General features: G+C 36.7%; 1 protein-coding gene across 1 annotated transcript in view; it reads left to right on the forward strand.

Moving 5' to 3' along the window:
* The window catches only part of DCDC1 (doublecortin domain containing 1), a 436,509-nt gene that overhangs the window by 1,737 nt on the left and 416,680 nt on the right, over positions 1-18,092 (forward strand). Inside the window, 2 exon segments of the mRNA XM_041722357.1 lie at positions 2,749-2,903; positions 16,448-16,717. Of these exon segments, the coding sequence (XP_041578291.1) occupies positions 2,749-2,903; positions 16,448-16,717 (425 nt within the window).

The raw sequence follows: 18,092 nt of genomic DNA on the forward strand, positions 1-18,092 counted from the left end.
TTCTACAAAATTTTATCTTTTATGCTTGAAAGTATTTTTTAGACTTTCTTTAGGAAAGCATATATGTGAAAGGCAAGATCTGGACATTGATCTGCTTACAACTATCCACACCTGCATGCCCCATGTACTGTTTTGGTTTTGGTAGTTAGTATCCCAACTTGAAGACTATCATGTCTTTTCTCTTCTGTACCTGATACATTGTACCTACTATGTGCCAGCACATCAACTTTATAAAGTGGCTACTATTATTAACCCTTTCTTATAGATGAAGAAACTGATGCAGAAATATGTTGTGTGACTTATCCAAGATGTCACAGCTAGTAAGTGGGATGCTAAACCCAGACACTCTGGCTTCAGAGTCCAGGCCTAGAACCATGTGTACTTGAATGTCTTAAAAAAAAAAAAAAAAAAAAGGAGTGGAAGAACAGATCTAGAGGTGGGCATGAGTGAGAAGCTTATCTTCATGTCAAATGATTAAGAGATGGAAAGTAAAAAAGTGGTTTTTCATTGTGTCAGTAAATAAACTATGCATGTGTTACTAAAACATAAGCAGTGCCTTTACCTGTACTGTGCTAAAATATTGTAATAGTGTGAGTCAAATGAAAACTAACACATTTTTATTTCTTTAATTTCTAATTAACAATTACTTTTAATTAGCGATGTGCATGAATGTTATCTACAAACCTATTGTATTCCGCATAGTCTACTTAACCTGTTAATATGTTCCACTTTTAGTGAGGATAACACTGATTTTATAGTAATGCTACAGCAGAAATATTGCATTTAATAATGGTAATGATTTCGCACTTATATAATTTATTCTACCGAAAGGCATCCTAAAACTATTTTTACATGGAAAATAAAACTATACCTATCACTAAAATGATTATCTCTTTTGGTGAAGATTAGGATTGTAATTATGAATACATAAAAAGTAAAACTATTACTATATTTCAAGGGATATTTTTTAATAGTTTGGTGCAGATTTTCTTAGGTTTTAATAATTATGATAAACACACCAGGGCAGTCAAAGGTGATTTACTGTCTAATCACATAATTTTGCCTCGCTATTAACAGCTGGAGTTTTTCAGCTGTTTATAAAAGCATTCCTCAATTAGGAAGACTCAACCTATGGACAAATTGAACAAGCAGTGGTTGTTATGGAAGCCTGAGAGGAGAACCTTGTCCCTCCTGCTGTGAGATGCTTAAAGGGGTAGGGAGAATATGAAGGCCAATAGCCCTTTAGTCTTCGGTTGGAACACCAGAGGAGTGCTGGGCAGAGAATAGCACCTTTTCTTATTAAACTATGGAGAAAGAGATACCTTTTCTTATTCTGATATAAATTCGGATTCATCTAACATTACATGAATGTCTACTATGTGCCAAATACTGTGCCAGATGCTTTCACGTTCTCCACTTTATTTACTTAATCCTCATAACCATGTGGATAACCTGTTTTGCAAATGAAAGTACGGAAGCTCAGAAAGGGTATAGTACTCAAGGTCACATAGCTAGGAAGTGGAAAAGGGAGAAATGATCTTATATATTATACGTGTGTATTTCTCCATAATACCTGTGACTATAAATTATATTATAGTTCTTTCGATATTCCGTATGCTTAATTGACAATAAGTCTAGCAACTTGCTAACTAGCTAACTTGCTTTTCTGGAAAGCAATTTAGTTCAAGGAATATCAGGAGTTTCAGGATTCAATTCAACTACAGACAACAAAGACCCTCTTTTAAGTCCTTGGCAAGATTTTATCACCTCAATGAGAAAACCTATTTAAAATTGCATTCCTGGGGCAGCCCCAGTGGCTCAGCGGTTTAGCACAGCCTTCAGCCCAGGGCCTGATCCTGGAGATCCGGGATCAAGTCCCACGTTGGGCTCCCTGCATGGAGCCTGCTTCTCCCTCTGCCTGTGTTTCTGCCTCTCTCTCTCTCTCTCTCTCTTTCTCTTTCTCTCTCTGTCTCTCATGAATAAATAAATAAATAAAACCCTTTTTAAAAAATTAAAAATAAAATAAAATTGCATTCCCTGGGACGCCTGGGTGGCTCAGCTGGTTGAGCAGTTGAGCAGCTGCCTTTGGCTCAGGGCATGATCCTGGAATTCCAGGATCAAGTCCCGCATCAGGCTCCCTACCTGTAGCAGGAGGTTAAGTAGAATATACAGAGGCAGGAGCCTGCTTCTCCCTCTGCCTAGGTCTCTGCCTTCTCTGTGTATCTCTCATGAATAAATAAATAAAATAAAATTGCATTCCCTGGACACCTGGGTGGCTCAGTCAGCTAAACATCAGCCTCTTGGTTTCAGCTCAAGTCATGATCTCAGGGTTGTAGGATAGAGCCCCACATCTGCTGGTCCCTCTCCCTCCCTCCCTCCCTCCCTCCCTCCCTCCCTCTTCCTCTCTCTCTCTCTCTCTCTCAAACAAATATCTTTTTAAAAAGTAATCTCTACACCTAACATGGGGCTCAAACTCACAACCCAGAGATCAAAAGTGGCATGCTCTACTGAATGAGCCACACAGGTGCCCCAGGATTATACCATTCAAAGACTTAGAGTCCTACTTTTGTTTTCCTTTAAGCTTTCATCTGTTTTTTTCATCACGAGACCTATTTAGAAACTGCTGCATAGCCTCAAACATGATGAGAAATAAATTGTGATTAAGATCCAGGATCAATTCATAACCCTGGATGGTTTTACCTTTTAAGTTAATTAATATTCTTCCTCATTTTTAGCTGAAAATGGCAAAAAGAAAAAGATGACCATGGAGCATCCCTTTCTCAGTCTTCTTTATCACCCTTGACTAGAGCCATGGAGGTATCACAGCAGAGCAATGCTGAAGGCACCTTCAATGGAGATACCATTCACCCAATTTACAAATGTATTTCCAAAGATCTACCAAGGTAAGAATGTTATTTCAGCAGCTTAATCTGAATTCTGAAGGAGATAAAGTGATTGTAGAATGCTGTCTATATAAATGCTCAATATTTTGTGGAGATGATGTCAATAATAACTTGGGAATGTGGTGGGCTATAAAGATAGTTGCCTGGGTTAGAACCCTTCAATTTCTTTTATTTTATGGGAAGGAAAAAGGTAGATGATGCTATAAACATAAATTATCCCTGAGTTTGACTCGGACAGTAGCAAAATGATAAAAATGGTATGGCAGGGCAGATAATATTTGCTCTATGCCAAGTCACCATGATAAACACTTAACCTGCACTGTGTCCATTTAGTTTTAGTTTTAGAGAGAAAGCACACCAGGAGGGAGTGGGAGAGATAGGGGAGGGTCAGAGGGAGAGACTCCCAAGCAGGCTCCACACCCAGCACAGAGCCCAATGAAGGTCTCAATCTCACAACCCTGAGATCATGACCTGAGCCGAAACCAGGAATCAGGTGCTTGACCCACTGTGCTACCTGGGCACTGTATCAGGTTTTGATAAGCTTTTGGCTGGCTAAATGTGATGTCAGAGTCTTTTTTTTTTTTTAAGATTTTATTTATTTATTCATGAGAGATACACAGAGAGAGAGAGAGAGAGGCAGAGACACAGGCAGAGGGAGAAGCAGGCTCCATGCAGGGAGCCTGACATGGGACTCAATCCTGGGTCTCCAGGAGCATGCCCCGGACTGAAGGCAGAGCCAAATTGCTGAGCCACCAGGGCTGCCCTGATGTCGGAGTCTTTATGTTTCATGGAAAACTTATACTATAAGAGCATTGAAGAAAATATTCATAAATTAAGGATTATGTTAATCTCCTATAAAAATGCCAGGTTACATTTATATCTTAAAACTTTTGTGTGTGTTGGTAAATTTAAGTAAAAGTGAAACCTATACTTTTAGCTAATTTTTGTTTTGCTTTATTTCTCTGACTTCTGTGCATATTAGCAGTGCTTGAGGTTATTTATATAGTGTACTAGCTGTATGCCTAGATAATCTCTTAGAACATTATTACCCAATATAACAATGGGTAATATAACAGTGTAACATATTACCCATCTATAACAATATAACACAGAGAGAGCGACAGACAGACAGAGACAGAGACACAGGCAGAGGGAGAAGCAGGCTCCATTCCATGCAGGGAGGCTGACATGGGACTCAGTCCGGGTCCCTGGGATCAGAACCCTGGGCTGAAGGTGACGCTAAACCTCTGAGCCACCCGGGCTGCCCTCTTTTGTGTATTTTTAGATTATTTTTTATGTTAGAGTTAACTGTAATTTCATTTATACAGTTTCTTTCCTTTTTCTCATTTTCTTTTTCTAAGTCTTTTTTAACTCTGGGTTTGTCCTTTTTTAATGTCAATCTTCCTTTTCATGTAATCACCTTCCTACTGCCATTTTTTTTAATAGTTTATTTCAATGTGTTACTCATATTTCTTTGTCTGAATCCTAACTTCATTTCTGTCACTATTACCTATTACCATCAACTTTGATTATGATGTATCTAGAAAACAAAGTAAACCTTTTCTTGGTAATCAAATGGAAAGTCAAAGACAATGCCCAGAGATCTTTTACTTTCATGAAAAAGAAAATGATGAGTTTCAACCTTGAAAGACGTCAAGTTCATAAAGGCTAATGGTAATCTAAAATCCGTTGGCATTAATATGATTATCAGAGAGAGGCAATTTTCTCTCTGAGTAAAGACATTTTCCCCCTGATTGAGGTTAAAACTTTTCTTGTCTCATTCTTGTTTTCCTTGCCACCTTTCTTCTACCATCTTTGTGATCTTTTTATGAGAAATAATTATTAAAATATAGTCAATTTATTGTTCCTTTACTTATACAACAAGAGATTATGTTTCTCTTCACTACACACACTATACGTTTTACAAAATATGCCTACATGTATTAAATCCATTCATTGCAGCCATACGGTGACTGGTCACTTTATTCTCATGTTATTACCTGATGCTATTAATTTATTCTATATTGTATTCACATTATCCACTCTTCTCTCTTGTGTTCTTTCAATGTTTTTCCTTTGTCACTCTGCTATATTTGTTTCTAACAGAGTGAAAGCTGCTGTGCCAGGATCCTTCCTCGCACAGGAAACTAATAGTTCCTATTAGATTAGAAAACTAATCACCAACAGTGTAAATGAGTTCAACATGTTGTGCCAAAGAAGGTCTGATCCTCCCATTTTATGACTTACCCCTAGGAGGTCAGATGACTATCTAGTTGGAAATATCTAGCCTAATTCCTATAGCTACTTCCAGGGGAGCAGCACAGTAGGAAATTTTGCCTACCTAGCTGTAGTCTGAGGTAGTACCAGGTGACCCAGAACAGGGTACCAGACTTTGAGACACGGATGGTAGAATTATTTGTTGATAACAGGTATCTATGGATAGTTCTGTCATATTTATAGAAGGTATTTCCAGGCACCCCAGGTGGCTCAGCGGTTTAGCGCCACCTTCAGCTCAGGGCGTGATCCTGGAGACATGGGATGGAGTCCCACACCGGCTCCCTGCACGGAGCCTGCTTCTCCCTCTGCCTATGTCTCTGCCTCTCTCTGTGTGTCTCTCATGAATATATAAAATAAATCTTTTAAAAAATAATAAAATAAAGTTGCATTTTAAAATTAAGAGAATGTTTTAAAAAATATATTTTCTACCCCACATATAAAATATTTTAATGATTTTTAGCTGATGATCATCTAAGGATGTAATTTCATGATTTTTGTAACAGAAAGTTATAGGATTTTTAAATCTTATTTGCAGCTGAGTGTGTTGCCAACGTTTTTAGTTCCCTGCAGGAGAAATTATTTTTGGTACATTAAATGAGAACTTAAATTAGCTTTAAAAGTTAATTACCAATAATTTTTTGTTATATATTATATGGGTTGCTTTTTCAGACAAATCTTGCTTTCAAGGAGACTAACAGCACCTAAACTATTCATTCAGTTTTTTAATGCCATTTTAGTTATCTTGGATATGGTTTTTTACTTTTTTTTTTAAGTAATCTCTGTGCCTAACATGGGGCTTGAACTCACAACCCTGTGATCAAGAGTTGCATGTTATACTAACTGAGCCAGCCAGGAGACCTAGATCTTGGATATTTTAAATTGGAATGAATCTCAGATTCTTTTTTAAATAGAAAAATTTGATCACATTGCCTTTTCCAGGGGCAGTTTAAGTTTAGCAATTTTGTCATTCTAAAGAAGAGCTGTCTGTTCCCAGCATGGAGTGGGCAGCAGAAGGAAGTGAGGAAAGCCAGCAGCAGTGAAGGAAGCAAGGTAGCACCTTCAGTGCTCTACCTTCATTCTGAACAATTTACACTTTGCATAGTTCATAACTTTTTCCAATTTTTTTTCAAAAACAAAATCTCTATAGATTAATATAGATTAATATATTATTTCCATTTAAAATGTTAAAAGACTATATTGTTTCCTTTTGAAGACATAGATTTCCTCTGGAAACATTGTATATGGTATCTATAACCTCCTCTGGTTTTAGATTTAAGATGTACCTTGTTTTTACTTTTGCATAAGCAGAATTATTCTTTTCTTCCTTTGGATGGGATGATCCTATACTCAGATGAATCCATTACACAGAAAAATTACTCTTCTTGTTTAGAATTTCCTTCTGTACAAGTAAACAAGTTTAATTTAACAGATGTTGAATATCTCCTATAGGGTATATATGTAGTTTGAACATAATACTTTATTTATTATTCAATCATCAAAATGCAAGTAAAAATCTGACATAGTATGTGTTGTAAAATAACTGGAAATTGCTCTGCAATTGGGATACCCTTACCTAAATTTCTAGGCCAAACTAGAAATATATTTTCTTCTAGTGTTGTAAAAAAATTTGAGAGAAATTGTTCACTTTTATTATTTACTTTTTATGATGTTTAAACCACATTTTATCTAGTAATTGTAGAAAGTTATTTATATCTTTAGGTTATTCATTTCATCAAGTTGGAAAAAGGTTATGATGAAGTTTAATGAAATTTTTGTGCTTTATATACTTCAGAGATTTTATACAAGGTTAAATTCACCAAACATATGTGAGGTTATTTCTTTTATCAGTTGTATTTCAGTATTTTAAGCTGATGACTTATTATTGAATGTACTTAGGGTCATTTTCCCTTATGTTTACGTTTTCTTATTTGTATTTATTCCAATTAGAGAACTTAATTACCATTAAAATGGTAATAGAATAAAGATAAGCTTTACAAATGACAATGTTAAAAAAAAACATAACTTCAGGAAGGTTTAAATGCCATAAGAATATAAAAGCAAGAAATATATGCTTGTCAAATATATAGTATAAATAAATAATTTAGATGAAAATGGTTGACTACATTTAACAAAGAGACTACCAAATAATAAGGGGCTAAAGAGTGGTTGTTAGATTTGATGCACTTCATTGTATATTGTAAGTAATTGCTATCCATAAAAAAATCTATGGCTTCTGCATAAGAAAAAGAGACATTTTGACAGCCAACACTGGTATGAAGCGACAGCAAGTACAAATCCTTGGCAACTGTCATTATCCTGCTGTTGAATTCATATCTAAACTGTGTGATGACTTAGACCTGCATGTTTGTTATTGAGCCATGATCTGTCAAAGTAGCAAGTAGCCACACTTCCTACTTATGAATAGAATTATTAGCCACATGCAGATTTCTGCCATAGAAATCTAAATTCACCAAGGATGCTTTGTGTTTCGAAGAGCAGGGAAATAAAAAAACTGTGTCATTATTATGCTTATGCTGAAGTTTCTGGTGAAATGTTCCTGATTAAGTAAAAGTAAAATGTTTAGAAAATACCATAATAGCTTATACTTTAGCTCATTATAAAATTAGTAAAGGTTTTGAATAAAACTAAAAGTAAAGCAATTATGATTAGAGAGCTGATTATGTGGTGAGCTACTATGAGCACAAAGTAATAGAAAACTCAACTGAAAATGACTTTAAAAGTGAAGAAGTCATTATCTTACATAACAAGAACCTCAGATGCAGGGCAGTTCTAGGGTTAAATTCAGTGTTTCAGCAGTGTTTTCAGGGAACCTGGTCCTTTGTATCTTTCTCTCTGCCATCTTCAGAATATTGGCTAGATCTTTGGATATGACTCCTATTCACAAGGTGGCTCATTGCATGTTCACTCAACAATGTTTGACTAAAGAAAATGGATATTTGATCACTTATATCTCTTTTTTTAAGATTTATTTATTTATTTATTCATGAGAGACACAGTGAGAGAGAGAGGCAGAAATACAGGCAGAGGGAGAAGCAGGCTCCATGCAGGGAGCCTGATGTGGGACTCGATCCCGGGTCTCCAGAATCAGGCCCTGGACTGAAGGCGGCGCTAACCACTGAGCAACCAGGGCTGCCCCTTATATCTCTCTTTTTAAAAAGATTTTTAAAAGTAATCTCTACCCCCAAATTGGTTGTTTTTTGTTTTTTTTTTTTTTTTGAGTCTGGTGTCCTTTGCCTCTACACCCAAATTGGAGCTCGAACTCACAACCTCAATATCAAGAGTTGCATACTCTATTGACTGAGCCAGTCAGGTACCCCTATGTTTCTTTTTACTGGGGCAAAAATCCTTTCCCCAGATGACTTTGCTTCATGTCTCATTGGCCAAAATTGGATCACAAGCTGATTACTTAATGCAAGGGACAAGGGAAATATAATTACCATCATTGGTGTTAGACACTGAGGATTTACCCAATGAAGCTGATCAGGGGATATCTTCCATGAGCATATAAAGAGGATGAATCCTCAAACAGAACTGTGGCTTTTCATTTAAGGAAAACTCACTGGAATATTTGTTGACTAAATAATATTACCTGACATAACTCTTGGCTTTGACTTTATCATATTTTACTTCTAAAATTGTGTTTGTCAGTGGCATTTTTGTGACACATTTTGGCATGATGTCATAATTATCAAAGAATAATTCCTGCATATCAATTACTGGTTGAGTTCTAGTAGAAGTGTAAAAGATACAAAACAAAGATCTTACTCTTGCAGAGGGATATGAAATCACATAACAAATCACAAAGCAAACATATCAATATGCAAATTATTACATCAGTTCATACAGAATGTGGGGGGATGATTTAGAATAAGGAATGATTAAGATTTATTTTTTTAATATTTATTTATTTATTCATTCAGAGAGAGAGAGAGAGAGGCAGGCAGAGACACAGGCAGAGGGAGAAGCAGGCCCCATGCAGGGAGCCCGATGGGGGACTCGATCCTTGGTCTCCAGAATCACGCCCTGGGCTGCAGGCGGTGCCAAACCGCTGCGCCACTGGGGCTGCCCTGATTAAGATTTAGTAGCTTTAACTCCTCTCACGTGTTTTGTCAGTTTGAGCAGCTTTGTTGAAGCTTCCTTTATTCTGCTAACCTTTGAATTTCCCCTTCCTACTAACTAGGACTTTCAGTACTAATCATAGTTAGTAATTATAAATTTACATGAATGACTATTTGTATAACATTTTTCTCTCCTACTAGACAATTATTGTTATTATGGAAGGAGTTCTAGAAAATGTAAGCACTGAGTTTAGATTAATATTCATTAAATACCACCTTATTTTAAGATGTACAGTATTGGTATAGAACACCTGTGTGAAAACCACTGGCAAAAGACATATAGGTAAGAACTAATGAAGGCAATGTGGTGTAAGTATAACTGAAGGATATATTATAGAGGAGCAGTGAGCAGCACCAACTGGTAAAAGTCCTTGAATAGAAGATTGACAAGTATGACTTTATTAGTTTTCCTCAAATTGCTATAAAAAAAAACCACCAAGATCCACTAATGCTATTAAAGCAGAGAAATGGGAAGAAAAAATGCTCTCATCACAACTGGGGTTATACCTCTAAATCTTATCATGGTGTATCATTTTCTGTCCTCCTCTCTAAGCATATTTTCTTATACTTTTCGACCTGAGATCTTTACTTAGTTGTTATTTGTGAAGTAAAACTTATAAACTGGTTTTAATGAAAATTACAGAGAGTAAAATATAATTAAATAGTTGCCTAGAATATCAAGGGGGCTATAAGTTCTATAATGTATAAGATCTATCCTTGACAGTCTTTTTGATTATGATAAGCTGATATGCAGATGAGATATAGTAGTTTGAGAAAAGGATAAAAGCTTAATCTACTAATGTACCTTTGAGCTTTGTAGTGCCGTTTAATGACCATATCCATTATATTGTGTAAAGAAATTATTTAATAGATTCATTTACCAGGGGTTAAGTATCTGCCTTCAACTCAGGTCATGGTCTCCGGGTTCTGGGATCCAGCTCCTTGTTGGTCTCTCTGCTGAGTGGGAAGTCTGCTTCTCCCTCTCCCTCTGCCCCTCCCTGCACCCTTCTTCCCTCCGCCTTCCCCTCCACCCACCCGCCTTGTGCTCTTTCTCCTTATCTCCAAATAAGTAAATAAAATCTTTTTTTAAAAAAAGATTCATTTCCCTAAAGTGTTATTGTTTTTAATTAATTGATAGTTTTTTATCCATACTGCTTCATGGTTAAATTTTGACATTTTATTTTATCTTTACCTAATCACACATAAAATCCTAAAAATATACATAGTTTAATATATATATAGACACATCTCATTTTTGTTCCTTTTATGACCTAATTTCTAAAGAATTATTCAATTGCTAAAAGACATAGTCTTTTCCAATACCTGAAAATAAACTAATTCAGAAGTAATGTTGCTGATGTTTTATAAAGGAAACCTACCAGAACATTTACATCCAAGTGACTATCTTCTCCTTTCCTTTTTTATTTTATTATTATTATTACTTTTAAAGGTTTTATTTATTTATTCATGAGAGACAGAGAGAGAGAGAGAGAGAGAGAGAGAGAGAGAGAAAGACAGAAACACAGGCAGAGGGTGAAGCAGGCTCCATGCCAGAGCCCGACATGGGACTTGATCCCAGGTCTCTAGGATCACACCCCAGACTGAAGGTGGCGCTAAACCGCTAAGCCACGGGGCTGCCCTCCTTTCTTTTCTAAATTACTCGCTTTAGGAAGTAATTTATTCTAATAAAACTGCCATTTCTCAAAGCATTTTTTTTTTCAAAGCATTTTTTTAGTTCTTCTTTGGGTTTGTCATCAAAATCTGCATCACATTCTTTAAATATCCTCAGTACTGCATGATGACAAAACTCAATCTTTACTTGTATTTAAGCCTAATAAAAAAGAAAATGGAACAATAAAAATATATTATTTAATCTGGGAGAGAACAAGAAAGGCATGAAAAGGAACATAGAATACATAGGAAAAATAGAAAACAAATTGTAAGATTATAGGCTAACTTCTCAATTAAAAGACAAAGACTGGGATCCCTGGGTGGCGCAGCGGTTTGGCGCCTGCCTTTGGCCCAGGGCGTGATCCTGGAGACCCGGGATCGAATCCCACATCAGGCTCCTGGTGCATGGAGCCTGCTTCTCCCTCTGCCTGTCTCTCTCTCTCTCTCTCTCTCTCTCTCTCTCTCTCTCTCTGTGTGTGACTATCATAAATAATAAATAAAAAAAATTAAAAAAAAAAAAAAGACAAAGACTGTCTTGGTGACAGAGGGGAACTATGTGAATATAGAGTACAGTTCTCAGTGGGCAAAAACTTCAGGGGGAAGATAAGTATGTGAAGATATATATATTTGGAGGTGGAAGATATATATATGTGGAGATATAGATATTTGAACTTATGCATAAGTTCACTTTAATAAATCTAAACGTCATAGGATTTATAAGAAATTTTTCCATAGGAGGCAAAAGGATCTTTCAAAGAAAAAAGGTGAGAATAAGAGAAAGACAAATAAGGAGACTACAATATGGTGATTGAAATATAATCTACATATTAGAGTTGTATTTGCTAAAGAGCACTGATGGTTCACTGCTGCTAGTATAAAACTAGTATAGAACTACCTCCTTTGCCCTCCTCTCCAATCAATACAGTGTCTCTGCTTATTTTGGTATAGGGACAGGCAATGCAAGTCCCCTGCCAAGTATGTTTTCCCTTTTTAGTATGCATCTGAGAGTCCATTCTACTCGAAACCATGTACATCTTATTATCCTGCTCTCCTGTCCATAGTTTTTGGACCACTATTGGGTACATTTCCACAGGCTTGCCAGTGGCTTATGAGATTGCCTAGCTTGAGAGTTCTATCCGAATGGGGTGTCCTAAACCGGGTAGTGATGCAATTAAACTTTGGGGAGCATTGAATGTGAGTCATAGAGAGTCTCTAGAAAGTAATGTGGTACAGAAATAGGGAGATACAAAAAAAAAAAAAAAAGAAATAGGGAGATACATAGAGGAAGTTAGCAGAAGCTATGAGGAGTAAGGACAGAGGTAGGTTTTATAATTTTTTTTTTTAGGTAAGCTTGATACCCAACATGGGGCTTAAACTCACGACCCAGGAATCAAGAGTCACAGAGCCAGACAGGGGCCCCTGTTTTCTAGTTTTTTAAGTTGAGTATAGTTAACACATAATGTTACCTTGGTTTCAGGTGTACAACATAGTGATTGAACAAGTTTATGTGTTATGTTATGCTCACCTCAAGTGTAGCTACCATCTGTTCCCATGCAATGCTATTACAGTATCATTTCTATGAGAATTGTTTTTAAGTTACTAGTATATTCTGAAGAGCAATTGATGGTCTTCTAATTCTCTTTGTGCCCTGCTGGAGTGGTTTTATTTTCTTTTATGTTTCTGTGTATACTAGTAACAAGCTAAATCACCTGAAACCCAAATGTGTTTGAGCTGAATGATCCTAACACTTTCATTTCCAGCATTAATTTAACAAACCAGGGGATCCCTGGGTGGCTCAGTGGTTTAGCACCTGCCTTCGGCCCAGGGCATGATCCTGGAGTCCCGGGATCAAGTCCCGCGTCGGGCTTTCTGCATGGAGCCTGCTTCTTCTCTGTCTGTGTCTCTGCGTCTCTCTCTCTATCTGTGTCTCTCATGAATAAATAAATAAAATCTTAAAAAAAATAATTTAACAAACCATGTGTATAGGTTTAATTCCCTGTGTGGGACAAGTTAGCTTTGTCAAACAGTTCTGTGATTATCCTCTCACACACCCAAAGACCAGGCAACACATCAATTGTTATAAGAAAGAAGAGTTTAATAATGTGTAAGAACTAGTGCAAACCTGTCATCAACATTGATAAAACAAATCAAAGCTGAAGACTACAGATGGTGGGCCAAAAGTTATTTTTTCATATGAAAAATGACCTTTTCTTTCCCTTTTTGATACAAATTACTAGAAAAAAGCATATCATAAGTAAATATATGATAAAATATCATTTAATTCTTTTAACCATTTACCAGGTAAATTGCATATAATTTATTGTCCTAATCCTACCAGAATCATGTGGGAGGTTGTTGGGAGAAAGAAGGATGCAAGTTTCCATAAAGGATGCCAATGCTCTTATCAGGAGACAGAGGGACAAAGGGATCTGTTTGCCAGCATACAAAAACAGTAAATAACTTATTTACATGAATAGGTTGAGGAAGTTAAGATATAAGTAAAATTACTCGTTAAGATTATACATTCTAGTATAATCTGTAAAGACCATATAGCTATCTGAAAGATGGTTATAAGACAGTATTTAAGTAAAAAAGGCAAAATATTGAATTAAAGGTCTGACACATGATGCAGTCATCAAGCAAAATGATCAAGAAAGAATACTTGAGGCGTTCTATGGTGCAAAAAGATGTTTTTTATGAGAGTACTGGGACGGACCCGTGGGCAGAAAGAGCTGCTCTGTGATTGTGAGGAGTGATTTATTATATAGAATTTTTTTTAAGATTTTATTTATTTATCCATAGAGACAGAGAGAGAGGCAGAGACACAGGCAGAGGGAGAAGCAGGCACCATACAGAGAGCCTGACGTGGGACTCGATCCAGGGTCTCCAGGATCACGCCCCAGACTGCAGGCAGCGCTAAACCGCTGCGCCACCGGGCCGCCCTATATAGAATTTTCTATCCTATGGGAGGTGAAGGTGAGGGGAGGGCTCCAAGGAAATTGAATCTATAGGTTCATGGAGGTCTAGCTGTTATTAAGATTGTGTTTTTTTTTGTAAATCTTTAAGACAGTTACAAACTATAGTGAAGTTTCATATCCTGCATGACTATTATCTTTACCAGTTGACCAATTGTTTCTTCCTGCCTTTGTTCTTAAGCTCTCACTAGTACCTGAGGAATGTTATATATATCCCACCTTAAAGGGCATGGGGATTGTGGGGTGTCAGTTTGAATTTTGCCCTCAGCTTGCCTTTTGCCCTCTCATCAATACAGCTGAAATTTTGAAATATGGAAAAAATAAAAACCTTTCACTTTCTGGTGGGGTGATAATGGATTATTATATAAAATAATTAGTATATTTATAAAAATATTTGGAAAAAAACAAAATGCATTCATTAAAAAAGAAACAGGGCACTTGGCTGGCTCAGTTGAAAGAGCATGTGACTCTTGATCTCTGGGTTGGGAGTTCAAGCCCCACGTTGGGTGTAGACATTACTTAGAAAAAATAAAATCTTAATAAAAAGACACCCATACTGCATTATGTAAAGAATTAGTTTTCTTTCTTTACATGAGAATTTGCTTTCCAAGTGACTCTGGGCACTGGGAACTGTTTATGAGATCTGCAAATCTTTCCTCCTGCCTGTTTACTAATCTTCCCCGAAGTTGAAGATCTTGGTGACCACATTCAGTTCCATTGCGGTTACTGCAGAAACACTGCCACTGAGACATGACCGCTGCCACATGCCATCACTTACTATTGCTGTCAAAATCTCAGGTAGCTCAAATGGTCTGAAGGGAGGTCTTGCCTCTGTCAGAGCTAATGTCCAATTTGCCAAAGTTTTGAGCCTGGGTAGATCCTCAGAGTGTAGGGAAGATTACTCCTCTAACTAGAGCTATCTATGGTCAATCCAGGACTGACTTGGATAGAAACATGTAACAATGAATACAACTGCTTGGATCCCAGTGTTTTAGTTTTATTGATCCACTGTGTCAAGTGTCATCTACATGCACACATCTATTTTCCCCATGGCACATGACCACTTTCCATTCTTTCAGAAGAAATAATTAACCATTTTACACATTTGTGAACAGAGAGGACATGCCAGAAAAAATCATTGTGATTATAATGCCATTGGTGGATCAGAAAAATTTGGAGGAGGGGCTCTCTGTGCCAAGCCTTCCACACCAAGCATTATGGTTTATAATTCCATGGGTGGGTGGGGTTATATTATATTATGTTTAAGAACTTTTGAGGAACTTACAAATTCGACAGAAGCAGATTTAGTTTGTATAAAAATACAAATACATGGAAGCTCACTATCTTTCATACCTAATCATCACACAGGTTAACATTCTTAAATATGGTGAAGCTTGTTTCATTTTATAATACCAGCAAATTCTCTATATATTCAATCTTCCTAACTTGGTGTTTACATGGATTTACTTATTGTCACAGGTCATATGGTCCTCTGTTCAAACATCATAGTTGATCTAAATGCTATTCCTCCAAGCTTAACTACCAGGTGGGGTGACTGACTGTCTCAATTTGTCTGAGACTGAGGGAGTTCCTGGGGTGTGTGACTCTTAGTGCCAAAGCCAGGGCAGTCCTGAACAAACTGGGATGAATCGGTCACCCTAATCCCAGTCTGCTATGAAGCCTTTATCAATTCTATTCCATCCAATATAAGTTTGCCTTCAAGGAATTCTTTTTGCATTTATTTATTTTTTTAAGATTATTTATTTATTTATCCATGAGAGACACAGAGAGAGGCAGAGACATAGGCAGAGGGAGAAGCAGCCTCCCTGAGGGGATCCCAATGCAGGACTTGATCCCAGGACCCTGGGATCATGACCCGAGGCAAAGGCAGGTTCTCAACCACTGAGCCACTCAGGTGCCCCTGTTTTTGCATTTATAGGTAATACACACTCATAGTTCTAAGAGGCTTGTTTAACATATATTCTCTTTATTAAGTGATAGTTTGCAAGTTTCTTGAAGGTAGAAGCCACATCTCTTAACTTTTATATTTCCTAATACTGAGCAGGGTGCTAGTTTTTAATAAATCTAAAATTTTAAAATTTTACTTACATCGTTTCAAGCATGACACAAAGTTTTTTTTTTTATGACACAAACTTTCTAGAGTAAAGCAATTCAATTTAATGGTTATGAATGTGGGCTTTATTTTAAGTCAGGCTTGGGTTCAGTTTCCCACCCTGTCAGCTTACTAATTTTGTGAGCCTGGACAAGTTAATTGGCCTCTCTGAACCACAATTTCTAAAATCTGTAAAATGGGAATACAAATAGTACCCACTTCCCAGGGATATCCTATGGATTAAACAAAATAATGACTAAGTGTGTAGTATTTTGTCTAGCACATGGCACACAACCAGTTATATGGTGGTTGTTAATAAGTAATTACAAATCAGTTGACTTGTATTCTTCCATAGATTGTTTCTTTCAGAGAGTTTATGTCATCCCAGGCAAAAGCAGTTATTAAAACTATGGAAGATTATTTGCAACCTCAGTTTGGCCCCAACAGACTTTTGCATTCAGTGGCAGTATCAGAAGGGTCAGGACTTTAAGATTGCTCCACACATCAAACAGCATCAGATCATAGCCATGATGAAATATCAGACCCATATAGCTACAAATCAAACAGTAAAAACAATTCTTGTTTTATATCAGCATCCAAGAGAAACAGACCTGTCAGTGCTCCAGTGGGTCAACTGAGGTAATCAAAGCTGTTCTCTGTTCTTTTAACCGACTGCTGAAGCTTTTTCCTTTGAGCAGAATTTATAATGATTCAATTGACTATTTCAGACATTAAAATGTAACACATCTCTAGGGTTTTGTTTCTGTTTTTATTTTTTCTTTGAAAGCACCTGAGTAGAATGTTGCTAATTACATTTGTGGAAAACATGAAATACACTTCAATGTAGATAATATGAAACTCAGAAAAAAATATTTGAAGCAGAATCAGGCTAGGACTACAAAATATCTGCTTACCAGATACTTGTTCAGAAAGTAAAATGCATAGTTCTGATATTTAATCGATATTTTGTAATAAAATCGAATTGAAATGTACTTATAAAATAATTTTGTGCATGTGTTTTCACGTCAAAATTGTTATCATAGGGATCCCTGGGTGGCGCAGCGGTTTGGCGCCTGCCTTTGGCCCAGGGCATGATCCTGGAGACCCGGGATCGAATCCCACATTGGGCTCCCGGTGCATGGAGCCTGCTTCTCCCTCTGCCTGTGTCTCTGCCTCTCTCTCTCTCTCTCTGTGTGACTATCATGAATAAATTTTAAAAAAAATTATAAAAAAATTGTTATCATAAACTGTTACCCTAAGAATTTATGGATAGAGGAAAATGTTGGCAAAAGCAAAAATCAAACCAAGAAACTGATACTCCCATTATTTTCATATATTTGATAAGGTTGGGTATGTTGTGATTTTATTACCTAAAGTTTTTCTTTCAAAATGTTTACTTTGCGGGGATCCCTGGGTGGCTCGGCGGTTTAGCGCCTGCCCCTTTGGCCCAGGGCATGATCCTGGAGACTCGGGATCGAGTCCCGCGTCGGGCTCCCTGCATGGAGCCTGCTTCTCCCTCTGCCTGTGTCTCTGCCTCTCTCTTTCTGTGTCTCTCATGAATAAATAAATAAAATCTTTAAAAAAAAAACAAAAACAAAATGTTTACTTTGCTTCTGTGGCATTATGAATTAACAGCATTAGTTACAGAACTCTGAAATAAAAAACACAACATGGTAGTCATTTGCCATGTACTTTTACTGAGAAAATAATAAGAATTGAAACTGATTTTGAATGAAGACAGAACTTAGAAATCTTCCTTTTCTATCCCTGAACAATTTGAGATGAAAGCAGTTACAACTAACTTTAGAATAAGAAACTTAGAGTAAGAAACTATTTGAATTTCAGATCTTTTTAAAAAATCAGAGGACTTTGGTATACATAAAACTTAAGGGAATATCTTAGCCATTTACTATGTTTACTATATCATGATGTTAGGATTATTACTGTTTTTTTGTTTTTATCAGAACGCAACATGTATGCATTTATTTTTTTTAAATGAGTATTGTGGTGTTTT

This window comes from Vulpes lagopus, chromosome 11 (assembly GCF_018345385.1).
Source record: "Vulpes lagopus strain Blue_001 chromosome 11, ASM1834538v1, whole genome shotgun sequence".
NCBI classification, from domain to species: Eukaryota; Metazoa; Chordata; class Mammalia; order Carnivora; family Canidae; genus Vulpes; species Vulpes lagopus.